Source organism: Hemibagrus wyckioides, linkage group LG23 (genome assembly GCF_019097595.1).
Source record: "Hemibagrus wyckioides isolate EC202008001 linkage group LG23, SWU_Hwy_1.0, whole genome shotgun sequence".
Classification (NCBI taxonomy): domain Eukaryota; kingdom Metazoa; phylum Chordata; class Actinopteri; order Siluriformes; family Bagridae; genus Hemibagrus; species Hemibagrus wyckioides.
The window spans coordinates 465,270-490,570 of record NC_080732.1 but is presented as its reverse complement, the minus strand read 5'-3'; the positions used below and the strand labels follow the sequence as shown (position 1 = coordinate 490,570).

At 40.1% G+C, this 25,301-nt stretch overlaps 6 protein-coding genes across 8 annotated transcripts; 2 read left to right on the top strand and 4 right to left on the bottom strand.

The window, feature by feature from the left end:
* Positions 1-2,077: 2,077 nt before the first annotated feature.
* On the bottom strand, positions 2,078-7,154 carry and1 (actinodin1). Its single transcript, XM_058376016.1, has 5 exons — positions 7,014-7,154; positions 6,174-6,263; positions 4,651-4,695; positions 4,434-4,567; positions 2,078-4,070 (listed from the first exon to the last, which is right to left on the bottom strand). The coding sequence occupies exons 2-5, from the start codon at positions 6,244-6,246 to the stop codon at positions 2,580-2,582; spliced, it is 1,743 nt and encodes a 580-aa protein (XP_058231999.1). The 5' UTR covers positions 6,247-6,263; positions 7,014-7,154; the 3' UTR covers positions 2,078-2,579.
* Positions 7,155-8,454: 1,300 nt separating this feature from the next.
* Positions 8,455-10,065, bottom strand: cops9 (COP9 signalosome subunit 9). Its single transcript, XM_058375968.1, has 3 exons — positions 9,907-10,065; positions 9,575-9,647; positions 8,455-8,618 (listed from the first exon to the last, which is right to left on the bottom strand). Exons 1-3 carry the CDS (start codon positions 9,967-9,969, stop codon positions 8,581-8,583), a joined length of 174 nt encoding a protein of 57 aa, XP_058231951.1. The 5' UTR covers positions 9,970-10,065; the 3' UTR covers positions 8,455-8,580.
* A 223-nt stretch (positions 10,066-10,288) lies between these two features.
* Positions 10,289-11,893, bottom strand: otos (otospiralin). The gene is made up of 4 exons (XM_058376006.1): positions 11,806-11,893; positions 11,554-11,620; positions 11,182-11,205; positions 10,289-10,705 (listed from the first exon to the last, which is right to left on the bottom strand). The coding sequence occupies exons 2-4, from the start codon at positions 11,612-11,614 to the stop codon at positions 10,518-10,520; spliced, it is 273 nt and encodes a 90-aa protein (XP_058231989.1). The 5' UTR covers positions 11,615-11,620; positions 11,806-11,893; the 3' UTR covers positions 10,289-10,517.
* Positions 11,894-12,461: 568 nt separating this feature from the next.
* apodb (apolipoprotein Db) lies at positions 12,462-14,371 on the bottom strand. Its single transcript, XM_058376005.1, has 4 exons — positions 14,212-14,371; positions 14,001-14,122; positions 13,822-13,907; positions 12,462-12,914 (listed from the first exon to the last, which is right to left on the bottom strand). The coding sequence occupies exons 1-4, from the start codon at positions 14,368-14,370 to the stop codon at positions 12,679-12,681; spliced, it is 603 nt and encodes a 200-aa protein (XP_058231988.1). The 5' UTR covers position 14,371; the 3' UTR covers positions 12,462-12,678.
* Positions 14,372-14,928: 557 nt separating this feature from the next.
* Positions 14,929-19,377, top strand: LOC131344490 (interaptin-like). 2 transcript variants are annotated; one of them, XM_058376827.1, is made up of 12 exons: positions 14,929-15,030; positions 15,433-15,506; positions 15,595-15,750; positions 16,075-16,192; positions 16,299-16,349; positions 16,436-16,513; positions 16,920-16,976; positions 17,586-17,645; positions 17,727-17,779; positions 17,870-17,972; positions 18,781-18,863; positions 18,957-19,377. In XM_058376827.1, exons 2-12 carry the CDS (start codon positions 15,451-15,453, stop codon positions 19,126-19,128), a joined length of 987 nt encoding a protein of 328 aa, XP_058232810.1. In that variant the 5' UTR covers positions 14,929-15,030; positions 15,433-15,450; the 3' UTR covers positions 19,129-19,377. The 2 variants fall into 2 exon arrangements, with proteins under 2 accessions (XP_058232810.1, XP_058232809.1); XM_058376826.1 differs by having other exon boundaries at positions 17,727-17,972.
* A 322-nt stretch (positions 19,378-19,699) lies between these two features.
* Positions 19,700-25,216, top strand: mynn (myoneurin). 2 transcript variants are annotated; one of them, XM_058377092.1, is made up of 8 exons: positions 19,700-19,795; positions 20,811-21,101; positions 21,342-22,681; positions 22,767-22,926; positions 23,232-23,410; positions 23,509-23,592; positions 23,697-23,783; positions 23,969-25,216. In XM_058377092.1, exons 2-8 carry the CDS (start codon positions 20,830-20,832, stop codon positions 24,709-24,711), a joined length of 2,865 nt encoding a protein of 954 aa, XP_058233075.1. In that variant the 5' UTR covers positions 19,700-19,795; positions 20,811-20,829; the 3' UTR covers positions 24,712-25,216. The 2 variants fall into 2 exon arrangements, with proteins under 2 accessions (XP_058233075.1, XP_058233074.1); XM_058377091.1 differs by lacking the exon at positions 19,700-19,795 and adding an exon at positions 20,037-20,417.
* The last annotated feature ends 85 nt before the right edge of the window (positions 25,217-25,301 follow it).

The window sequence follows — 25,301 nt, the reverse complement described above, 5'->3', positions numbered from 1 at the left end:
ACCCCTCAAAAGAATGTGCAAGGTCTATTCAACTCTTACACCCAATATGCAGGAGAAACTGTTCAGAAGTGTAAACTGCAAACTTATGGTGTCTCTGTACAGTGTCTACTGCATTTATTATTTAATCTACATCAGCTTGTTTTTGCATTATTTTCCTGAAGGGTGCCAATAGTTTCATAGCTGGTAATGAAGAGGTACATTTTTCCTTCTGTGGACATAGAAGAACACTTTGTGGATAGGATTAGTGAGAAAACATCAAGTTTTATCATGTCCATCAGTTCTGACATTTTTCTGAACTTTTTTAAGTACAAGTGAACTTTCATTTAGTTATCATTTTTCTATCATGAAAAACATCACTAAAAATGTATTGATTTTTTAATATAGACTCCTTCAGAGACTGAAATCTTGAAATGATAAGAATTTTTGAATTAATTAAGAAATCATTGTTTAAAGACTTAAGGTTGTTGTGTAAAGTTCTGAGCAGGAGGTGAATCCATCACACTGATGCTGTTAGAAGGGTTTAGAGGGTTTGTGAGTTCATCATGACTTCTTCTCTAACCTGCGGTCACTTCTAGAGTCCATTTCAACCCTTCAGCAGAAGACAAAGCCTGTTGTCATGGTGACCGGCTGGATAGTGAGAGTGCGTCTGGGACGATCGGCAGTAAATGAAAATCTTTACAGCGATGTCCGTCTCTTTTCTCTTCGATTAGTCCATTTTAAAGAAGCCCGAATGATTTTTCTGCACAGTTTTAATGGCCCACAATACAGATTAAAGATCAGCACCAAACCAGCTCAAGGTCCACAGTGAAGTGAGAATCATCCATCATGTGCTGGCTCTCTGAGGGCCACTGGACAGCTTCTGAAAAAAAAACCCACCCAAGCTTTTAGGATGCAGGAACCACAATAAGAACAAGGCAGAGACTCAGAAGTATTTAGACTGAGGAGATTGTGTGAGTTCTGGTGGGTTTGTGGGCTAAAAGTTTCAACAATCATTCAAAACAAACTGAAAAGCTGTGTATTCGATCACACTGAGGTTTTAATAGTGTTCCACAGTAACTTCCTGTTTTTTGCCCATTCTCTTCAGTGATTAAGTGAAGAAAGAGAAGAACAAACTGATAATGTATAATTAAAATAGATGAGTGATGTAAACATATATATTGAGTATAAAACTACAGGAACCTTCTGGAGGAAAACACAGATTTACTCACCATAAGTATGAAATAACATTTTTATCCCTCTGTTGCAGATTAAATCTTTCATTTTTTTTAAATCTATTATTATTATTCTGCTTTTTAATATATATAATAGTTTGTGTTATTACTCAGAAGCTGAATCGATTGTCTGTCACGTTCTATTCCACATGTGGCCACTAGAGGGAGACTCTAGTATCGTCTCACTCTACTTGACTTTATTTATTGTACTTACTTTATTTTAAATTCCTCCAGGTTCTAGATTGCTGGTTCTGCAGGGGTCAGGGTCATTTCTTCTGTTCACACTCCATCTATAGTACTGCTTTCATGCATTAAATATTAATAATAGGCCTATTAGAAATAAAGAGTTTCTATCAAAACGTAAGATAGCTACTTAAGCGCTAAAGCAGTATGGATATGTGACATGATCAGAACTTTCTGTGAACTTTCAGAGGTAAAATAACACACTTAGCTGCCTCTGCTAGGAGGTTATGACTCGCCACATGACCCAAAACACACCTAGAAATTCATTCCAGTACATTCTGCAGGACACAAAGTTAGTTTCGTCTTTAATCTCGTCACATGCAGAAGCCCAGTCTTATCCACTATATTAATATTATAAGTGCTAATAAATGTCCTGCACTGGGAAAATGCACTGAGATAGGAACAGTGTTACTGCATGTTATTTTATATATTTATTTTTAATATTTAAATATTTATTCTTTATTTCTGACCCTTCATTCGTTCTGTGGCACATTTCACTGCCGATTGATTTGTTTTATTTTTTTTATTAAGCAGACACGTCAACAATTTAAGATTTTACTTAAAAGCTTTTTATTCAAGACATTTAAGAGAGAAATGTTTTATATAAACACATTAAACACATTAAATGAAAGAAAAAGCACCGTTTTGGAAGAGATATTAAATATTCCTCTAGGCAGACATCAGCAAAGAAGAAAGAAAAAGAAAAAAAAGGACAAAAAGAAAAAGGTTGCTGTATATTCAGAAACTTGCATTCTACCACCTCTGGAAAATTTAATACTCAACATATTTTATTTATATATCAAGTGATACCAAAAGATTTCAGACGATCCATTAGTCAAGAAGTTGCACCAGGAATCTTCTCTAAACCATCTAAATCAATTCGACTGATTACTGACATGAGATGGAGTTAAAGCAACAAACTAGTTTCATAAGCTAAAGTAATGAAATCCTGTACAAGTGCCTTCACACGTCTGCACCTCGCACCATGGAGCTGAAGAGACGCTCCATTTAATTCAAACATTTTTACACCTGATGTGAAATTTTTAAATCAGTGAACATCGTTCACGCCCCACACATTGTCCCGATTCCCTCATCATCATTCGTTACGCTGCTTCTTTCAGCTTCTTACTTCTTCTTGTAGTCTCCAGTGTAGGCGCGCTGGTGCTCCTGGTTTGGGAAGTGGCTTGCATATGCCTTCAGGATGTCCTGGAAGTTGAAGGAACCTTGATTTGGTTGATCGTAAGAGGCGTAGGGATCCTCCTGGCCACTCATGTAGCGGTCGTACTGCTGCTGCTCGTAGCCCTGGTTGTCTGGCTGCTGTTCGGGGTAGACCTCCTCCCTCTGTTCCTCATGGTGAACCGGTTCCTCTCTGTGTTCCTGATGGTCATGTTCCTCCTTGGGGGAATTGTGCATCTCTGGTTCTTCAGCTTCAGGCTCGTAGCGCTGCAGACGGCAATTTCTGTCATATTCGGGGTCGCAGTGAGGATCGGGTTCAATCACGCCCTTTCTGGTGCCATCTGTGTTCAGGTGTGGCTCGTAACTGTCCATCGAATGTGGAAGCTGCCTTTGTGGGACTGTACTGGGGACATTCTGGGTTCCAACTGGGTAGCACTCTTCATCGTAGCCAATAAAGCAATCATAGCCCTCCTTGGTCTTTCCTGGAGGTCCAAATGATTGGGAGTTCTCCTCCATCGTGGGTGGTTGAGGGTGTTGTGGAATTTGGCGTGGACCAGATGGAAATCTGCGCATGGCAGAAGAAGGAGTAGCATCCTGGAACATGGCATAGGGATCGTAACGGGGGTTTTGGAGCTCCTGGATAGGGCCTGCAACAGAAGCTGGATCATCTTTGGGATCCTCTGCATGAGGGGCTACGACCCCATACCTGGTGGATGTCAGCGGGTTGCAGTTTTCTTCATACAGAGGGTTACATCTCTCAAGGGATGCCGGAGAAGATGGTGCGTCTGATTTCTGAGACGCCGCTACTGCACCGTAGGCACAATACGGGTCAACACGGGGATCGCAGTTGGGATAGTGAAGGTACAAGCCAGCTGGAGCTTTCTGCACCTTCTGTGTGGAGGAGCCTAGATGGGCGTAGGATGGAGCGGGGACTCCGGCGGGTTTGTAGCCGTAAGCACCACGGAAGTGGAACTGCAGACACTCGACATCTTCAGCACCACAAATTCGCAGCAGCTCAGCTTTCTGCTCAGCAGACAGGAAGGACTGGGCTACGGGGGCATAATAGTACTGACCAGAACTTGGGTCCTTCACCACAGGGGTTCGGATGTAGGCCGGAGTTTTAACTGGAGCAGGAGCAGGAGCAGGAGGAGGAGCTGGAGACTTTACAGAGGCCACATACGGATAAGCGGAGTATCCCAGAGCATAGAGACATTGAGGATCCCGGAAAGGATCACAGGACTTAACCTCTGCTGGTCTCTGGGGCTCAGCCTTGGGCTTGGACCTGCTGAAGTATGAGGCCACACAGTTTGGGTCGTCAGACTCAGAGCAGGACTTGTAGATCTCACCCAGATGCTGAAGATAGACCTTGTAGGAGCGCTGGGATTCAGCACGGTTCTTGTTCTGCAGGTAGGCCAGATACACACGGTCCAGATCTGCAACCTGGGAGGCAATCGAGAGCAAGAACAAGTATCCAGATGTGTTAGGTTACATCTTTGATCACTTTGTGATACTTTGGTGAGCTAGCAAAGAGACCTTCATGGTGCTAGAACCTATGCAAAAACATTCTACGTGCCTCTGATCTGACTGTTCACACTTAAGTTCCACACTTAAGTTCCTCTGTTGGTCTTTGGATACTTAAGTGTTGTTTGCTTGCTAAAGGTTTTATTTAGGACTCACTAACAGCGGAACCAGAGGAACCAGGTGAAAAGCCTTCAGGTGTTCAGAATGAGTTTAAGCAACAGTGTAAAGTTCAGATTGGTAATGACAACAGGTTCTTCTCTGCTTTGTGTTCGTGGTACTCACTCCCTGCTGGTTGCCCGTGTCGGTGAAAAACTTGTACCAGTTCCAGAAGTCAGAGTGTTGTTTGTACCAGCTGATGTTCCTCCGGTTACGGCTGAGTCTCTTGGAGGAGATCTCGGCATGGATCTTCTCTGTATCTGCATTAGAACAGGAAGGTTAAACACAGCACTGTTCTGTACAGCGGGTACTTTCAGAAATCTGTAAAAGTAGGAGAAGTTACCATGTTCCCTGGAGGGCTGGGCCAGTGGGACGGCCAGGAGGAACTCTGTAAAAGAGGAAGGGGAAGAAAAGGAAAAGAACCAGATGTTGCACGATTCAAAGGTAAAGCAGAAAAAGCTGAGATAAGCGGAGGTGTAATAGCCCACGGTGTAGCAGCCTGTGGTTTTATGGTTGCAGGGAGGAGGTGGTGGTTAATGTACAGGTGCCACTGGATGAGATTAATGTTCAAACAGAACACATCAGCACTTTTAGGTGGATCGGCAGGAGGTTGCACTTTAGAGGGTCTTTCAGAGCAAAAGCTATAAAATCTACAAAGAACAGGAGCTGTGATGGCCACAGGCGGCTCTCATTATCTCTGGAAAAAATACCAAGTGTGTTTTCCGACTTTTATTTTAGAGAGGAACGTTCTCCTCCATGACCTTCACCTCTGCTGGTGCCATCACAATTCATCAAACACTAGAGCTAGGACAGAGCAACGTCTCAAGAAGAATGCACTAATAATATAATAAAATTTTATTCACGATCTTTATAAAATATTATTTTTATTTTTCTTCTTTAAAAAGAGCTTTACAGCACAAGATTATAAACCTGGCATCAAAAACCTGAAAATAAACACAATTTCATCTGCTGCTCTTCACTAATCATTTACTGGTTTAGCTGGAACCAGTCCACACCAGTTCTCCAGACACGGCGCTGATGAAGCTGGACTGTGGTACTCTGTATATAACAGTTTTATTACTGGATTATTAGGAAATAATTAATCTTTCCTATTCAATTTACTTGAAATTGTCTTATTATTTTGATATATATGCTGATTTATTGTGTATTTATTCATTAAATCTGTTAATGAAATGAAGATAATTTGCTGCTAGATTATTTTTGGAGATGATTGACCTGCAGAGATTCTCTCTGTCTTCAGTATAATGACCTCATCTTAGTGTTTCAGTGACGAAACCTCTGCCAAATCATTTACACATTAAAAACTTTTAATGAAAATAAACAGGACTTACTATTACGTTTAATTTTAATCAAACTTTCAACATTGATGTCACTAAATGACAGTTTTATTAAAAATGTGTCTTTAATAAATAAAAATGAAAAAAATTGCCTCCACTTGAGCTGAACCTTTAATTCTGTTCATAAAATAAAACTGAGGAGAATCTGCTTAACTGTTTTATAGAGCAGATTTTATTTTATACCATATCTGAACATCACATACTGCTGGTATTAATTATATCCAACACTGAGGTGTGTTTACTGCAGTTTTTAGTTTTAGGGACTGAATTATTCTGAAGATCTGTAATCATCTGAAAATCATCAACATCTCATCAGTCTGCAGCTCATCTCCTGCTGTTCCTCTGTTCCTTATTCTGAGTGCTGATGTTTTTAGTCTCTGTTTATTTGCTATATTCTGATTTTTTACAATTATAGAATTATGTCAACCTGCTCCATACTGCAAGACATCGGCTGAGATTTATTCTCTAATAATTCTATGATCCTACAGGACCAGAGTGCTGATCTCACCTGCAAATATCGCTGTAGTCAGCAAACATCCTGTGAACATGTGAGAGAAGGAGGATCTCCTCAGACCTGCCATTCTTCAGCTATTGGTTCCTGAAGAAGAGAAAAGAAATGAAACTCACTGAAGTTAATTGATGTCCACTTTTTATTTTGAATGAATTAATCAGTTACTTTAATCCCAACAATTTAACAGAATTCAGATCCATGCTTTAAATCTCTAATGTATTTCTACAATAATAAAAATGTGACAGAATTTTTTTTATTTAAATAAAACACTTTGTAGTATCAGGGTTGCCAGATCACAGCTATCTTTTCAAACTTGAAAAAAACTCCAAAAACTGAAATAAACTTCAGAATCATGGCCAGTAAATATATCATGTAGGATTTAACATCATATATAAATATATCAAATATATATCATATATAATTCTCTCATTATAAATATACAGAATGTCTATATTAATAGATTATAGCTTAATAGAGTTCAGCATTAAAAGCCTTTTTCTTTTCACACACTTTTACTGCACTGACAGAACTTTGTTTATTTTAATGAATAATTTTTTATCTCCAAATCAAACCATACACACGTTCACAACAAGCTGCTTTTACTGTTTATTCATTTGGCTTGATTTAAATCTGCAGTGAGAAAATGCACTTGGACTGAATATAAAATATGAATATAACTGCTCTGGACCTCGCTGTCCTGTTCAGGATATCCGTCCCGGGTTCTGCTGGCTCTGGATGAAGAATAAACCCGGGAGGTTTGTGGTGTCCAAGAGATTAAACAGCGCTGGAAGTTTGAAGCTGAATGGAGATGATGGAGGTTCGGGAGACCTGACTTACCTGTGATAGGTGTGGATGAAGTTGGCCTCTGAGCAGAGGCTGAATCTGAAGATCTGGCTCTGTGGTTCTGCAGCGGTTCTGCAGAGGCTCCAGTGCTGTTTGTGCCCCAGTGAGGGTTCAGGCACGTTTTAAACACCACCTTGATCATTAAAAACAAAATGCAGCATCCTGTGGGGTCATGAGCAGACTGCAGGAGACACAGCCATTGGTTTCCTCTCGTCTGACCAATCAGAGGTCAGACATGGCAGAAGAGAGGAGGAGAGAGGAGAAGGAGAAGAAGCTCAGGTTTACTTTAAAAAAATAACTTGCTGAGTTCTGCACACTGTGTAAAGCTGAGATGATGATAAACATCGAATTTACTTCATTCTACAGACTTTCTTCATCCGCTCTATCAGAACAACACAGATGATCAGTTTACGTCACTCTGTGTATTTATATAAAAATAAACACTTTATTAGATTGGGTTTAAATCCTTAAAATGTTGCTGATGAAGCAGCTTCATAAGTCACATATTATATGCCATAATAGATTTCAATGTAAATACATTTTGTATATATAGAATATTTCATTTAATTTATATATCACATTTATATTTATATTTTTGAATACATTTGTATGCATAGATTATTTTTCTTCTTCTTCTGAAGCAGTCTCTGGCAAAAGAATTTCCTGCGGGATTAATAAAGTTCTATCTTATCTTATCTTATCTTAAATAAACCAGCTTCACTTCTGTGGACCACAGGGTCCGATCTCACGTGGACACTTAATAAACCTTATTATCTTGAGGAAATAGAATAAAGTTCATCTGGTGAGAGAAGAGTGTTTATAGCTGCTGTAACAGAAGCAACTACAGGAACTGACTTGTTCATGATTCTCTATAAATGGATAAAAGTTCTGTGTCATTCTTTAATAAATAAATGATTGTTGTGACTTGATGTGATTTAAGAGAGATAAAACATTTGGGGAACATGCTGCTATGGGGAAATAATCAACTTTATGCTGATAATCCCTCAGTATTTTATTATTAGAGCAACACAGAGTGTCTGTTCCTGACATGACAAACATTTAACTTAAATATCATTTGATCTCTGCTTTTAGGCGACTAAACCAGGGCATGGTGACGGCACTAGCAGTGAAATGAGTTACAAATAAAATGTCTGTTTGTGGCAGAGACACAGGCGCTATGATGGTTTCCTGTTCGTTTCCCCAAGGGTTTTGACAAGACATGAATTGAGGAACATCTGCGTCTTTGTGTTAAAGTCAGATGGAAGGTGTAATTATACACAGATACAGGTGTTCAGGAATTTACAAAAACCTGCAATCTGAGCCAGAGCAGATTTCGACACGAAGACAGAAGAATCCGGACCGCTTCAGCTCATGGAGTGGAATGTGTCGGCGCTTTAACATCTGGAAACATCTGGAACTTTAAACACTGTTGCTCTTTTTCATTTTTCACAAAACATTTTATTGACAACAAAATAAACCCGACATCATAAAGCGGACTTTATACAGAGGAGAAAAATAGCGAAGAACACGACATGTAGAGCTTCACAGGACACAATTTTCATCACTGGATGTCATCGTCATCGAAGAGGTCTTCAAAATCTGAGAGCAAAAAAAACACAGGAAGAGAAACACACACAAACGGTCATTTTCCTGAGCTTCTACATCTGCAGGACTTTTCTTCATTAAAGACGTGTGTGCAGTTTTTTGGGCCTTGTTCCTATTTGCTCTGCGGATGAAGCCGCTTGGTGTGACACGTGTTCAGGTCTTTTCAGCTGCTGCTGATGGAAACACGGCTTTAAACCCCGGAGTCCTGCTGCGCTGGAGCCGACCAGGCCCCGTAAAAATGCCTTTACACGCCGGGGTTCTGCCTCTGCTTTACTCTTTACAGCCTGCGTCTCTGACTCCATCCTGAGGCCAGGATAAAGCTCATTTACTGCCACTGTGTAGCCGTAATCAGATAAAAATTAAATACATACAACACAGACTCTGTGGACTGAGCTACCCAAAGTGCAATTAAGTCTTATTTATTATAAGGGGCACAGGAAGTAATTACAGAATTTTTAAATAATAATTATAAAAAATGTTTTTATTTAAAAAAAAAAAAAAAAAAAAATTGTTCTACTTCTACAGCACTACAGAGAGAGAGAGAGAGAGAGAGAGAGAGAGAGAGAGAGAGAGAGAGAGAGAGAGAGAGAGAGAGAGTGTGTGTGTGTGTGTGTGTAAAATATATTGTGATAAAACCTTCTGTGGTTTTTATGACCTGAAAACATTGTAGATTCTTATTAAAGTGAGAGAGAAAGAGATTAAAATATGTAGTAATTACTCGTTTTGTGCTGAATTCAGTCATGACAATAACAGGAATGAGAGAGGAGAGGAGGAGCGGATGGAAGTAAAAACAAGAGGAAGCAGCATAGAAAGAAGGAGTAAAAGAAAGACGAATGAGAGGGAAGAACAAATGAAGGGAGGAAGAGAGAAAGTAAGGAAAGTAGTTAAGGGAAAGAGAAATAGTCAGTAGACAGAAACAATCCATCTTTCCATCCTGTCGCGTGTCTCACCGTTGAAGAAGTCTGAGTGCACGGCCTTCTCATTAGCAGCCAAGTCCATCAGCAGCCCAGTACTGCCCCCTGCCTGTACACACACACACACACACACACACACACACACACACACACACACACACACACACACAATAATGACTGAACTACTCGAACAATCACTCGAACTACAACAACAGAAAATAAATAATCAACAATTGAGCTGATAATTTTAGCAATATTAGCTAGATTTGTGCTAGAGATATAGAAATATATACTTTCCATCAAATCACACATTTATTAAAGAACTAGATTAACTTTACTGTGCATCTCTCTCTCCCCCCTAGGGTTACCTCATCCAGATCCACATACGGTCCTGCTCCCTCAGGGAACATTTCATCCACTGCCGGCTTCATGTCTTCAGAGTGAATGTTTGAAAACCAGCTAGCGAGAGCTTTAAAAACAGTGCACCAAGCTAGGCTAGTACAGCAACTTCCTGTGGTGTCACATTTAAATGCAACCGACTGGAAGCAGGACCCACTGGCGCTGTTGGAGAACGGGTCCTGAACCGTGCAATACCAACAGCCTTTAATTTCTTTTATTTATTACGTTTTTTTGGTATTGTGTATTGTTTGCATTTTATACTTTTATTTATTTTAATGATCTTGTTATAATTCATTAATTGTTGCATAAACAACTTTTTCTGCGAGCTGATTAACTCCACCAAGTGTTTAATAAACAGGTGATAAGTAAGTCTTTAATACATGACTTGTTACAAGAATAACTGATTACAAAATATTTTTCACATTTTATAGATCACACTTAACACACATCAAAACTTCGAAACATCTAATGTTTATAAAATTTAAGGTTAAAACTTGATTATTTAACTAAAACAAAATAAACAATATATATCTGCCATTATTCATTAAATCCTCCAGCAGAGATCTGTCTGACTGCCCGTTTAGCGTCCTTCTGGCTCGGCCACTTCGTATCCCAAAGTGTCCCCAAGATTCTGGTGGGCGAAGAAAGTCTTGGCCATGTCGTTGATCTGGTTGTAGGCTCCAATGCTCCGAAAATACTCGATGTAGTTCCAGAAATCAGAGGTAGAGTACGGCCAGTAGGGTCTGGCCAGAGGCTCGTCATAGGGAACTGAATATAAATATACAGATGAGCAGGGTCTTATGTTAAAAATGTTTTTTTAAAAATCTTTGCTTTCACCGGTTTCTATTAAAATATATCTTTAGTGATTATTGATTTTAAAAACATAAAGATTCCAGTGTTTCCTGTCTTAGTTACAAATTCAGGAAATGCTTAATGTGGATGCAATATCACCAAAACATCCATTATGTCCATGGGAACACCTTTAAACAAGTGATCTTCAGAGACCATTAAACTCCTGTAGAACCTTATGTATAGAAACTTAAATTCCAATACCACAGAACCACAAGGAGCTAACAGAGCTGGGTTTTAACAGCAACCTGGATTTTATATCATGTATCATTTTTATAATATTTATAATTCATATGAAGACATGGTTTGTGTAGGAGCAAAGAAGGAAAAAATTATCCTAAGAAAAATTTCTTATGGCTCAAATAAGACATTGTATAGTTGAAATAAAACCTTACCATCTTCAGTAATGACTCGAGCCCCTGAGGGGGGGGGGGGTTGGGCGAGAGAGAGAGAGAGAGAGAGAGAGAGAGACAGAGAGAGATAGACAGGTCTATCAGCAGGATAAACAGCTCACAAAGAGTTGATTCAGACGGTCGCTGCTGGACTCAGGAAATGTGAGGAGTTCTGTGCCAAGTTTTATTTTTAAGTAAAATCTAAAACTGAGTTCACAGTGTTATACCATCACACAACCTGACGTGAAGATGTGAAATTTTGTGAAATTTAAACCTGTTCTTGAATTCATAAATCTGATTATTAAAAATTTTATACTGTAATAAGAAGAATCGATAAAATCATGTCTGATGTAATAAAAGGTAAAAGTTCCTCACCGGTGAGACGATCGGCAGCAAAACACAGGAAGAACAAACAGAACAGGACACACCACTTCATCTTCCACTACACACACACACACACACACACACACACACACAGAGAGAGAGAGAGAGAGAGAGGAATCAAATTAGTGCAAGAATTAAAAAACAACAAAGTTTATCAGTCTTCCAGTTTCATCTAATGTTTAATCTTATTAATATTATATATAAAATATAAATATATCATTATTATTATTTTAAATCTTTTACCTGTTTTAAGTGTTCTCTGTATGATCCTGAGCTGCTGCTGGGAGCTGCTGGAAATGTTCAGGGTTTCTGAATCGTGTGTGTGTGTGTGTCTCCTCCCCAAAAACTCCTCCATCCCCAAAATCAGTTTGTTTGCTCAGATTTTTCCAGAGAACCATTTAGAGCTTATTTATTTATTTATTTATTTATTTATCCATTCATTCATTCATTTATTTACTCATTCATTCATTCATTCATTCATTCATTATAATCATCACAGGAAGTATTCATGTAGGCAAAAAACACAGACACATCTCAGGCATTCAAGTGGCGAGAAATAAACAAATTTATAAAATGAAGTATTTGGCCGATGAGATGTGATTCAGAATTACAGCACAATTTTTTTTTTTTAATTATGTTGTAATATCTCTAATATATCTATAAATCAAACAATATGGACTAAATAATAAAAATTAAATGATTAAATAATAATTATTACCAAAATTGTTTTAAAAAGGATGCACATTATAATCTACTATAATTACCAGGAATTTATTTACATAACAATTGTGGGGGGTGGGGGGCCTAGCATTTAGGCAGTTTTTTAAAGACTTCACTGAGATAAAAATCTATGAAATGACCACATCACCATCACTCACACTGTTTTTATGCAATTGAGCTATTTTTATTTAAAGTAATAATAATAATAATAATAATAATAATTGCTCCATATTCATATTGATTAGGCGTAAAGTCAATGCATACAATTCCAAGTGAGATTATGAATAAAATTGTAAGTACTTTCCATAATAAGTACTTTGCTGATTAAGGATTTTATGCTAAGAGATATTCATCCGTCATATCTGTATATGTAAATTCATGGGCATGGTGGTTGTTTTAAGCCCCGCCCTCACAGCCGTGCTGGTCGGTAGGAACCATTCGACTGATGTCGATGTGTTCCCGAGAGAAGACCTCCTTGGCGTGGTAGACGGTCTCAGGAGGGAGAGAACGACTGCGGGACAGAATCCAAGCATAATCCACGTGGAAGAGCCGGAGAACATCAGTGCAGGAGTAAAGGAGAGCCACGGAGTCATAATCAGTGGATAAAACCCAATATGGGCTGTACGGAGTGACTAACACCACGAGAGAGAGAGAGAGAGAGAGAGAGAGAGAGAGACAGAGAGAGACAGAGAGAGAGAGAGACACACACAGATTGAGAGAGAGACACACACAGAGAGAGAGAGAGACAACAGAGAGAGAGAGACACCGAGAGAGAGAGAGTCAATAAATCAGAACAGTGTATCTCATCCTTATCCTTCTACATTTATATTTATTCATTTTGACATTTTTATTCAAATAGAAGCTGTTTGAAGTTCTTCATCATTATTTATTTATTTTATGAATCGTCATATTCTCTCTTTTGCTATAGAAAATAAATCCACAGTGTAAGCTACATGGAAGATTATTAATAAAATACAAAAACATTACGTCTGTACGTCTGTCAAATCTAATAACAGCAAAATTCTGGTCATTTCCATGATTTTAAGAAATCCTGATCTTTACACGAGTCACTCTGTAATCAGATTAGATTACAGAAATTAGATTACAGTTATTTGTAAGCACTTTAATTTAATTCGGTGTTTAGCAGATTCACGGGTGCTAATGAATCAGTTTGGGAGTCAGCTCTTTTTACTGAGTGAATTGAGTGGATTGTTCTGAAAAGAGGACACCAGCTAGATTTCTTGGATTTGAGTCTTTTCAGTCAATGCTGAAGATTAACACGGCTGTATTTATTGTCACAGAGTTTCCTTCCATCACATGCACAAAGATGCACTCTAAAAGTCAGGTAGGTTCAACATCTGAATGACTCCAGGATCACCAAGCTCCGCCCTCAAAATGATTGACAGAAGACGTGTCCAAACATAAACAAGTGTTCTGGATGGGAAACGTTTTCCAAAAAAGAAAGGTTTTGCTGAGACAATGACTTATCAGATCTTTAGGGAATACAAAAAATTGACCATTGCACCATTAAACACTCACAGTATGAGAAGCTGACCCCGAGTTTAGCCGCTTCTCTCTGGTTCTGTATGACGGCTGTTCCCTCAGCGGTCCTCACTTTCCCCTTACTGTAAACAGCACATCATTACAAATATTTAGAAATCAGATCTTATACATCTTTATGTAATAATATACAAAACATTCTAACAGAATTCACTCACCGTGTCCGAACATAAACCACTCTGATGGTCTTGTCAGGCCTGAGAGAGTAGTTGGTTTCGATGCACGTGCCTTTCTCATAGGTTGCTGGGAGTTTCTCGATTTCATACCACTTTCCCTGATACTGCATTAAAACCAGAATAGAAAGGATGAACCCAGTTACAGTAAATGAGTGAGATTTGAGAAATAAAGGACAAGAAAGCTTCTCCTAACCCTGTTCAGGTCAAAGTTCGGCTGGACCATCGGCGTCGGACACGGACCCCAGTGGAAGACCTGAGACGACACCACGATGACCAGCGTCAGAGAGATGGTCCACACGCAGAGTGTCTTCATGGTGGACACTGTGTCTGTCTGTGAGCCGGTGAGACGCATCGTTAGCAGTTATAATGCATGTGGTCATGTGGTCTCAGACTGGTGTACAGCTTCCTATTGTGCTGTTAAACAATAACTGTTGTGCTCTGATGATCTGGGGAATGTTATTTAATTCACTTGAATTCAATTACATTTATTGTTAAGCAGGAAACTCCTACTGAGACTCATATGTCCCATTCTGAGAAGTAGAAATTCTACATCCTGCATTTTTACCTCATTTCCACATTATTTTAAAAGAAATAATCTGCAAAATGTGAAGTGGAAACTTCATCTAAAGTGCATATTCGGTATAAAAAATAGAATTGATATCAAATTAATCAAATTAACAGACTGAATGTAAGGAAACTGATTCACAACTGAGGAGATCGTGAAGTTGACTCGTGGAAAATGATTCTTTTTTCACTCGAGTCATTTAGTTCAGTACAACCCATTTACTGATTTGTACAGACTTACGTGGCCGTGTTATAACACAAAATTATATGTTATTGGTTGATTTTGAAAGAGATAACGATAACTGGTCTAATCATTTAGACAGGTGATTCAGAAGAGTATACATTATTAAAGACTCGTTCGAAATGATTCCCTCGTGATGATAACAGGAAAAAGCGCGAGCCGTTCATATTAGCGCTTGTCCGTTACAGTCACCAAGTAAACAAGACGGTAAGACATGAGAAAAATAAACTAAACAATTCAATTCAATTTTATTTGTATAGCGCTTTTAACAAAGAGCATTGTCTCAAAGCAGCTTTACAAACAATGTTTGGTTAGCAGAGACTTTAAATTTCCGTAGTTATAGGTTTCTTTCCTATTTAATCGTTCAGGGAAACTTTACGAAATGTGCTTTAACGAGTCTGTCGTCGAGAGCGTTAGCGCACAAGCTAGCTAGCTAAACTGAATTAGCCGAGAAAAGTGAACACAAATAACTATAAAGTACTTTTAAGAACTATTTTTCCCCTTCATTAGACTGAAGTGTGCACGATACTGAAGGTATTCATTCTGATGTGAAATACTGAAGCGTGTACTACTTAAACACCACTAAATCTTGGTGTAATGTTTGTTAAGATGTTGAGGTGTTAGAAGATGCAGGTTGTGGAGGAGTTTGACTCTCTCTACACTCCAGAGGGACAGCAGGATGAGTGAGTGTGCATAATATTCTGATTTAGTTATAAAAGACACTAAAGGAAACAGATTTCTCCCTTGTGTAACGTATTTATTTCTGCACAGGGATTCCTATGAGGATCCGGATAAAGCCAAGCTCCTTCACTCCAACAGCTGCTTGAGGACCTTATACACTGACCTGCAGAAAGTGGTGGAGATGACGGAGGACAGCAACATGCTTCTCAGGACCGAGAACAACGACCTGAAGAACCAAATCAGAAGGTAGCAGACATCACAGACATGGTGTAGTCTATAGCCAGACACGCTTCATCTCACAGCATGTTGTCAGTTTTAGTTCTGATTCTAACAAAGCGCTGACTCTGGAGACTCCTGCACTACTGTCTGTTATAGCTGCTGTTATAGAATTTTAATAAACACCTTCTGACCAATCACAATTAAGAAATTGTTTCAGCTGTTATATAGCACTTAAGGAACCAGAAGCTATTAAAATTCCTGGATAAGCTGCCCTTATCCCGTAGCAATAGTAATAGGTTTCATTCAGACTTTTCCTGCTAGATACTAACATTCAAATGTGTGTTTGTGAAGCATGAAGCGGTCAATTCGGAACGTCCAGCCTCTTCTGAATGAACTGGAGGACATTCAAGCTGCGAAGGCAGAGAAAGATCAGATCTGTGACGCCGTCGAGGCCAGCCGCAAAGAACTTGTGCGTACAGAGGATAGAATTTGACCTGTGAATTTCTCACTCAGCTTTGTGCTTTAGTGACCGTCTGTTCTACAAATCACAGTATATTGTTGTGAACTTGTGACAGGCGAAGGAAAACGAAACACTCAGACAGCAGATAGAAACACTTACCTGCGAGGTATGTGCAGGTCAGAGCCCTTTCTCTCTTTCTTATCGGTTTTATTTGATTGGTTAAATTAACGTGATCGTGCACTTTTCTTACAGACGTCCAGTTTCATCCTGAAGAGAGAGCAGCAGGAGAAGGAGCTCTCCAATCTCAGCTGTGTCCTAAGAGCTTTACAGGTGATATATTTGGGTTTTAAATATATATATACAGTGCTTTGTAAGGGTCAGAGGTGAAGCTGAAACTTCATCAGACATCTTCAGGATTTACGCTGTAACGGTTCTCTGTAACATGACTGCTTGAGTAACTTGTGATAACTTGTTTTGTGGTTCTTCCACAACATTAAATGTAACTATAAATGGATTTTTTTTAAAATAATGTTTGAAACATACTTTAATTTTGTAAAAAAGATTGTAATCATTAATAAATGAGTTGTGGTATAAGAGGAATAAAACATGTGGGCACATGCTTCATCACTTCAGCTTCATCACACCACCCCAGCATTGTCATTACTCAATACACACACCGTGTTACACACACTTTATTACGTATTTAACCAATCAGTTTATATGTTTTATGTTTCAGCAACAGCTAGAGGAGAACAGGCTTCATCTGGAACAGAAAGATGAACTCATACATCAGGTACCAAAAATAATTTACAGTGATTTCAGTTCAGTGTAAAATAAGCAGTGCAGACTTTAATGTAGTTAAACTGTCTTTCAGCTGCTTGTGAGAAACATGAATTTATTCACGTTTTCCTTCACCGCAGAGAACAGATAACCTGTTAAAGGAAATCACTGATAATAGAAATCTAAAAGCAGCTGTTGTGTCATTAACTGTTCAGACTACGAAACGAGAAAACACAAATTCTAATCTATAAACATGTGAGTGTGAGACTAATGCGTCAGGAAAACTTCCAAATCTGATCTTATCCAGTTTCCCAACACTGGAGTCATGGAGATAAAAAGTAGTTCCAGTTCCTTTACACTTTCCTGAAGGTTTTGTGGAATCCATACACCATCAGACACACATGAATCCCAGGTCCTTCCCTCTGAGAAAGTAGTTCCATCTCTGAAATGCTTGAACACATTTAACACACACTTTAATTGGAGGTGTTTCATGTTGAATGATAGTGTTTAAGAGCTGACTTTACGCCTTAATTCAGTTTCGGAGTAAACAGGCTCTGTGTTAATAGTCAGAGATTAGATTATAACTTTAAGGTGTAGAATAATCCTGATCATTTTCTCTCAGAGGGATTTTGTCATCGAACAACTGAAAGACTCAGTGTCAGAATACATCACCATTAACCAGGTACACTGCTGTGATCATTCATGGTGATAGATTTTTTTTGTACTACTGTAAAAATATTAAAAGGTGTGTTTTATTATCTAGGTCATGAAGGAGAAGCTAAAGGATTTAGAAGAACAGTTGGCTTTGGCTTTAGTGTATGTACATTCTCAGAATTATTCTCTCATTACATGCAAGATGCCACGTCTTAGTAAATCCACGTTTTTTTTAAAATATGTATTTAACAGTAGCGGTGAAGGGAGCTTTATGAAGGTGGATATGACACTGGCACTCGCTCCTGAGCAAGCTGTTTCACTCAGGGAAGAGCTCAGAATTCTGTCTGAGGATCAGGTAGGGTTCTGATGATCACTAACTCACTGCTGACCAGTGCGTCCTCAATGCAGTGGCTCAGACTCATGATCGTTTGTATGGTTTATTTTATGGTTTGTATAGTAAGAGAGAGAGGAAAATGAGAGTCTGGTGAAGGAACGAAGGTTTATAGCTGCTTTACTTTTTTCATGGGTGTTTATTAACATTAAATGAAAAAAGAACATTAAACGTAACTGTAAATGTCTCGTGGCTTGGTGGTGGTCACTGCTGGGGATAGATATGAGTGGACAGCCTGTGACCCAGGAGACTGCTGTGGATAAAACCACTTGGAGACTATCACACTGTCTCTGAACTGCCATTGCATCGGTCAGCTGTCAGCAGGAAGGACTAGCACTGAGTCTGTAATGACCTCAGAAACTACACTAACCTACTAGTTCCTGTTGTAGAAAGCACATTATCAATATTTCTATTATTTCCTGTCCAGTGTCTCTCAGATGAGGATGAGGTTCCTCTCAAGGTTTCTTCCTCAGATCATCTCACCGTTTTTCCTCACCGCCGTCTCCTCAGGCTTCTCATTAGGGATAAAATAGTAACTTTAAACTTTATCATTTTTTAATATGTTTCTGTATTTCTGTAAAGCTGCTTTGAGACAATGTCCAGTGTTAAAGGTGTTGTACAAATAAATTGAATTGGAAAGAAAAAAAATCGATGGCTATTTCACTGCGCTGTAAGAGGACTAAACATTTCAGGTGCTGTGTAACTGTAACTCCACCTCACACCACCACACCTAGTGGATTATTTCTTACTTAATATTCTGCTGATGAAATAGATGAACCCTGAGGAGGAACAGAAAGAGGAGGAAGAAAATGCAGAGACTCTGGAGGAGCATGCAGCACTTTACATCTCAAAAAGGTGAGTTATATTTATCTTAGTATCTTGTTTTTGGTACACCATGTGCAGACTAACGATATTCTGCTCTTTATTTATTAAAACTGTGACACACAGCTGTGTGAGATCTATAGGGACAGGAGTCTGTGCTGCCGTGGCGCTGTGTTTCAGTGTGCTGGGTGTGTTTGGAGCGTTGGGTCCCACCGTGCTCGCGGACCTACTGGACACCGTCCGTCTTCTGATCCAACCCTACTCTCGAGTACATCACACCGGCCTTCCTCCTGTTTAAACACAAACGCCTCTCTCAAGACTTCTGTTCATATTACAGCTGTTCTTTTTCCACACTCTGATAATGTAAGAGTGTTCCCCTTAAACAATTAAATATAACTTCTCCAACTTTGTGAGATTTAGTTTGTTTGTTTTCCTCATTCTCACCTGATTGACTTTTTACTAAAACTGCTCCAGTCTCAAATAAAACCCTTTTAGTTTTCATGTTAAATCATTCGATAAGCATTCGACATGATAATACACCAAATGTGTAAAGACCTTTAATTTATTAATAAAAAGAAAATTCTACTCTTTTGATGTTTGATTTTTTTCCACTGTAAAGATTCTCTGAAAAGAAAAACATTTATGTCATACTCTACCAGTTGGGGAAAAGGATAAATGTGAACCTGCAGAAGTGTGTGAATGATTATTCTTTACTCATTTTTACAACAGATTTTGAGAAAGCAGTTCTTTGAAGAACCCCAGGGGGTAAAAACTTTTTCACATCTTCACTAGTATCTTCATGAAATGCGCCTCAGTCTCTCTGGCGCCACCTGCAGGAGGAACCAGGAACCTGCTTAAAAAATCAGGAGCTTCGACCCGGATATTACGTCATGTTATAGCGCCTGCTGGACTAGCCTAAAAATGGCCGACCATAGCGAAGGGTTTTAATCTACGCTTGCATAAATGTAAGGTCTACATATTCCACATGAAAATATTTCAAATATTAGTGTTTTATTCTAGAATCATTTCTATATTTATTCTGCGGTTTAATCTGCCTTCAGGCTGTTTTGAGGTAAAATCCACGAGCCGCAGCTCGCGCTGCACCGGATTGAGCCGTTTTCGAAATAAGAGCCCTTTGTTTTGAATGTCAAAACTTGTACCATTCTTTCCACAGATCATGTAGGAATAACTTGTTTGTTTTAGTATAAAGACTACAAATTAAAAATAGATTTATTGAAAATATTTGAATCTCACGTGAGGCCTAGTCGGTGGCTAATCCTCGCGCGTTAGCAAAGAAGTTAACGTTAGCTAGCAACTTTTAAACGGCGGGAACTTTTATTTTTATTCAGAGTCGCTCTGCTGTCAGAGCTGTGAAAGTTCGCTAGCTAGCAAATTATTTATTACCTCATGTGAACATAAAGACGCGAATCTTTTAAATACGGTGTAAAGCGGGATTAAAGTGATAACGCTGGTGACGTTTTGGCAGTTTTTATCACAGCACCGAGTCCTTGTACGAATCTGCTGTAGAGCTTCATTTTAATGGAGTGTAATGTTATAATGCGGTTATATATTGTTTATAATGTCAAGGTGAGCACAATAAAGAGATACAACAACTAAATGTTGAATTTCCATCAGATATATTCCGTCCTTCAGCGTTTTGGCTTTATTTTGTAACATACCGAAGGCATTTTAGTCCAAATGCCTTAAAAACTACAATGATTTACATCCTGACTCATTATGATTCATTCATTTGATTCACATGATTCATTCGTTCTGTGTGGAAAAGCACAAAAGGAAAAATCCTCTGAAATTCAGGTTACCAGTAATGTGTACCAGGATAAAATTATGTTATTTGTGCACAAAAGGATGTGAGAATTGTTTCTAATAAATGGTTTCTTCTCTAATTTTTCCGGGAAGCAGACATTCTGACAGCTGAATATTCACTACATGTTTTAATCTTTCTTGTTTTCTCCCCTGGAGATCCGTCGTGTTCCACACCATGGCCCGTATCCCTCACGGCGAGTTCCTCCTGGAGCAGCTGAGGAAGCAGAGGGAGCGAGGTTTCCTGTGTGACTGCACCGTGGTCATCGGCCAGGCTCGCTACGAAGCTCACCATAATGTCCTGGCGGCCTTCAGCGAATATTTCTCCACACAGTGCATCGATGCCCGAAGAGAAGACTCCACCATTACACTGGACCCTGAGTGGGTTAACAGTGCCATGTTCGAGAAACTGCTGGATTACATGTACACGGGGAACTTGGAGATGGACGGGTGAGGACAAGAGTCAGAGACTATTAGAGATTAGATTGAGAGTGTGTTGAGGTATTTTTGATTGCACAGCAGGGTTCCTGCACATGATGGAAATGTATACACCTGTTATCTAGTCAAATCCTTTTAAGTCACAGAAATATAATTGATTTTCCAAAAAATGTAAACAAAATGAAAATGCCTGAGAAAGAGTTGCTTAAATACATATGCAGTAGGGTCTCTGTCTCCTTGTGTGTTCTGCAGGGATGAAATCCCAAACGTTCAAAACGCAGCATCCTACCTTGGGATACAGGAGGTCCTGGCTCTCTGTTCTTCCACCGCTGACACAGAAAGCACTGTCCCTGTGACGGACACTCTCTTTGCCGATCCTCGTTCTCCACTCAGCCCGGACGACTACGAACCGCTGGAGCCACTTGAGGAAGTGGAGGAAAGGGAAATGCTGAGGAAGGAGGAAGAGAAGAAATCGGGAATGTTTCAGGAAAAAGCAGCGCCAGTTGATGATTCTCAGTTATCCAGTGAGCAAACTCCACAGGGCACAGAGAAGAGGATACGGAAGCCCAGGACTCGTCTTTATGAAGAGGACGATGACTTCACGAGGAAGGAAAGCCCGCTTACACCGAGAGGACGAGGCAGAGGAAGGGGAAGGCCGAGAGGACGGCCTCGGACGAGACCATTAGATTCTGATAAAGTGGACCCTATGGTGATGGACAAGAGTCCAGTGACAGAGACTGCTGTAGCGCGGAGAGGAACTGGAAGACCGAGAGGGCGTCCACGTACAAGACCACTGTCTTCTGAAGCGGTAGACTCTGTCAGTGCTGAAGAAAACAGCACAGTGGCGAACAATGAAGAAATCGAAACCGAGACAGAGCAGTCAGAACCGTCCAAGTCTGTAAATCCACAAGGAGACACACAGGGAGTAAGCATAAACAACGAGGAAGTAGAAAACAAAACGCCATCGGACGCTGAGAATCCTAAAGAGGCTGTGGTCACAAAGCGAGGAAGGGGTCGACCACGAACCAAATCTCTGCCTTCTGAGGCCACGGACATCCAGAACCCAGAGGAGACGTTCTCGCAGATCATACAAAAAGAAGGTGTGCGTAAGAGAGGCAGGCCGCGTTCCAAACCTCCGCCGTCTGAAATGCCAGAATCCGACAACACGGAGGGAGGAACGGAACAGGACGAGGGACCGGATCAGGAGAACAACCAGCCAAAAGCGTCCTCGTCCGAGCCCCTCGATGACAAACGGGAACTTCCAGAAAACTCCAAGAAGCTCCGGACGAGCACCAGGAAGCGGAGCCTGAGCCGAAAGCTGAGAGAGAGCCAAGCCAGCAACGATGAAAACGAGCAGGATGAGGCGGCGGAGGAGGAAGGCAGCGAAGAGTGGGAGGAGGAAAAGGATGTCAAGGTGTCGCAAAACAAGCTGCGGCCCATCTGCAACATCTGCGGGAACCTGTTCTCTGAAATGAGCAGCCTGCGCAGACACATGCGCATACACAAGGGGCTTAAACCCTATCAGTGCCAGCTGTGTGGACGCTGCTTCAGGCAGGGAAACCAGCTCAAGACGCACCTGCGGATTCACACAGGTAATAACTTTACTCGGTGGAGAATTCTCTTCTTAAGATTTACAAATTGCTTTATTAACATTTGCACAACTTCCTGTGCACGCAGGTGAAAAGCCATTCTCCTGCAGCCGCTGTGATGCCTCCTTTGCACAGAAATGTCAGTTGGTGTATCACTGCCGTATGCATCATGGAGAGGAAAAGCCTCACAAGTGTGACGTGTGTCCTGCAGCTTTCGCTACGTCCAGCAATCTTAAAATCCACATGAGGTGTGTTGCTTCGTTACCTAGGTTAAATATAGTGCAGTAAGTGAAGAATAAAATTAATACATGTTGAAGGATTGGTCTGTGAAATGGTTCAAGAAATTATTTGGATTTGTAACTTTATCGTGTCAATTTACATAAAACAATCTCATCCATTTTCTCTCGTGGCTGAAACACAGCTTGGTGTAATACACGTACAGAGAAAATAAAAGATCTGTCATTACAATGGGATCATAGCGCCCACTACTCAACTTATTCACTACATCTTTCTTAGAGTTATGATGTATAACACATTTCCTCTCTCCCCACAGGACACACAGCGGGGAAAAGCCATATGAATGTGGGGAATGCGGGAAGCGTTTCACTCAGGCGAGCACGCTGATGTACCACAAGCGCCGACACACGGGGGAGAAACCCTACGTCTGTGACACCTGTGGTATGGCCTTTGCTGTGTCCAGCTCCCTCATCTCACACACCAGGAAGCACACAGGTGAGACACCAAAACTGTAAAACACAAGATAGACCTTTTCAGGAGGAGTTTTATAGTGTAAAAGTATTCTACACTTTTGTAATTAAATTATTTACCAGGAGTGACTCCTTACATCTGCCTGGACTGTGGGAAACCCTGCTTAACATCTGGCGAGCTCAGGAAGCACATGGACATCCATAATGGTGAATTGGAGCAAAATATTCTACCATATTTCCTAAAGATGATGATGATGATGATGATGATGTGAAAGTATTTTCTGGGCTGACTGATGTATTTGTTAATTCAGGTTCAAGAAGAGTGATCTGTAATATATGTGGAAGCACTCTCTCTGATATTTATAGCCTAAAGAAGCACCAGGCTCTAAAACACAAAGGTATGTGTTTTATTTTGTGTGTCTGTCCTGTAGTGTACTGTTTTCACTAGGGTGCACACTATGCACGTTATCTTAGCCGTAGTGTATGTGGTGTATGGAAGTTTAACATCACTTACAGCATTCAGGATACAGCATACAGCATGCTTTTAAAATTATTTCTAACTAACCATTTTTCACCCGTTCAGCCCCTCCGGAGCAAGACAACGAGCCAAAGAAATCCGAATCCGTCGAGTGTCCGATCAACATCCCGATCGATCACCAGGGTCTGATAGCCCGAGTGAGGTCCGTTCTATCGGAATCCCCAGAGCCAAGCTTCCCAGATGAATCCCCTCTCACTTCTGAGGCCTCCATGATCATCCATCAGCCTGAAACCCCAATGATCATCAAACATTCTGAAGCTGCAGAAGCACCGATGATCATCCAGCATGCGGACGGTTCAGGAACCCAAATGATCTCAGGATCCCCAATGATCATCCAACACGCAGAGTCCTCTGAGGCTCCTATGATCATCCAGCACACGGAAGCAGGAGGAACACCAATGATCATCCAGCATTCGGAAGCAGGAGGAACACCAATGATCATCCAGCATTCGGAAGCAGGAGGAACTCCAATGATCATCCAGCATTCGGAAGGTTCGGAGACACCACTGATTATCCAACATGCCGATTCCTCAGGAGCACAAATGATCTCAGGATCGCCAATGATCATCCAACATGCGGATCCCTCCGAGACCCCCATGATCATCCAGCATTCGGAAGCTACAGGATCGCCGATGATCATCCAACATGACGAGTCCTCAGAAACCCCAGTGCTCATTCAGCATGGAGATTCTGGGGAGCAAGTGAGTTATGTTGTGGAGCAGTATGAAATCCCTGGTTCCTCAGACATTGAACATGCTCAGATCGTCATCGTACAGACTATCGATTAAGATCACATCTGGAGAACATCTGGCCTCCACAGTGTATCTGTTGCAGTACAGATTAGTTTTAGAGTGGTTCTAGTCTTTGTAAGATGGAGACAATCTTCAGTGTGTTTCAGAGACTGCTGCACCAGGATGTCCTTTTTAGGTAGTTTTTTTTTTTTTATTTAAGCTTTAAGTATCTGGAAAAAAAAAAGATTTAAAGAATTGATCAGACGATCATGTCAACAGTGCTGTTCTTCTGCTCAGTGTCATTTTATAATTGTATGGATTAAACAGTCGCTTTTTGCATAAAAGCAGAATGGAGGAACGCTTGAGTTTTGCTCTTAACCTGATATTGTGTGATATTGCTACTAATTTTTTGTTTTTTGTTTTTGGGGGAAAAAACATGACAAATGATCAATTGTCTGGCTTGGTGTTATTTTTCATAAAGTCTGTGGATTTTTAAAAACAACACTGACTCTTAAAACAAAAACCTATGTTTTGACAAATTAAATTTCCTTTTTGATGTGGACAGGTTTGTTAATATCTGACATTTTTATGACGAGCTATTTCAGCCTCGTTACCTCAAAATGAAAATGATAATCACTTCTACTGAT

Coding starts and splice junctions, on each gene's coding strand:
- and1 (XM_058376016.1), bottom strand. CDS start 6,246: ATGGCAGGTCTGAGGAGATCCTCCTTCTCTCACATGTTCACAGGATGT. Junction 4,696..6,173: donor GACTACAGCGATATTTGCAG/GTGAGATCAGCA, acceptor CCTCTTTTACAG/AGTTCCTCCTGGCCGTCCCA. Junction 4,071..4,433: donor ACACGGGCAACCAGCAGGGA/GTGAGTACCACG, acceptor ATTGCCTCCCAG/GTTGCAGATCTGGACCGTGT.
- apodb (XM_058376005.1), bottom strand. CDS start 14,370: ATGCGTCTCACCGGCTCACAGACAGACACAGTGTCCACCATGAAGACA. Junction 14,123..14,211: donor CGAACTTTGACCTGAACAGG/GTTAGGAGAAGC, acceptor GTTTTAATGCAG/TATCAGGGAAAGTGGTATGA. Junction 13,908..14,000: donor GTGGTTTATGTTCGGACACG/GTGAGTGAATTC, acceptor TGCTGTTTACAG/TAAGGGGAAAGTGAGGACCG.
- mynn (XM_058377091.1), top strand. Junction 21,102..21,341: donor GGGAACTTGGAGATGGACGG/GTGAGGACAAGA, acceptor TGTGTTCTGCAG/GGATGAAATCCCAAACGTTC. Junction 23,411..23,508: donor ACACACCAGGAAGCACACAG/GTGAGACACCAA, acceptor ATTATTTACCAG/GAGTGACTCCTTACATCTGC.
- cops9 (XM_058375968.1), bottom strand. CDS start 9,969: ATGAAGCCGGCAGTGGATGAAATGTTCCCTGAGGGAGCAGGACCGTAT. Junction 9,648..9,906: donor CGTATGTGGATCTGGATGAG/GTAACCCTAGGG, acceptor GTGTGTGTACAG/GCAGGGGGCAGTACTGGGCT. Junction 8,619..9,574: donor GCACTCAGACTTCTTCAACG/GTGAGACACGCG, acceptor TTTTGCTCTCAG/ATTTTGAAGACCTCTTCGAT.
- LOC131344490 (XM_058376826.1), top strand. CDS start 15,451: ATGCAGGTTGTGGAGGAGTTTGACTCTCTCTACACTCCAGAGGGACAG. Junction 16,193..16,298: donor AGGCCAGCCGCAAAGAACTT/GTGCGTACAGAG, acceptor AACTTGTGACAG/GCGAAGGAAAACGAAACACT. Junction 16,350..16,435: donor TAGAAACACTTACCTGCGAG/GTATGTGCAGGT, acceptor CTTTTCTTACAG/ACGTCCAGTTTCATCCTGAA.
- otos (XM_058376006.1), bottom strand. CDS start 11,614: ATGAAGTGGTGTGTCCTGTTCTGTTTGTTCTTCCTGTGTTTTGCTGCC. Junction 11,206..11,553: donor TGCTGCCGATCGTCTCACCG/GTGAGGAACTTT, acceptor CCCCCCCCTCAG/GGGCTCGAGTCATTACTGAA. Junction 10,706..11,181: donor TCGAGTCATTACTGAAGATG/GTAAGGTTTTAT, acceptor ATTTATATTCAG/TTCCCTATGACGAGCCTCTG.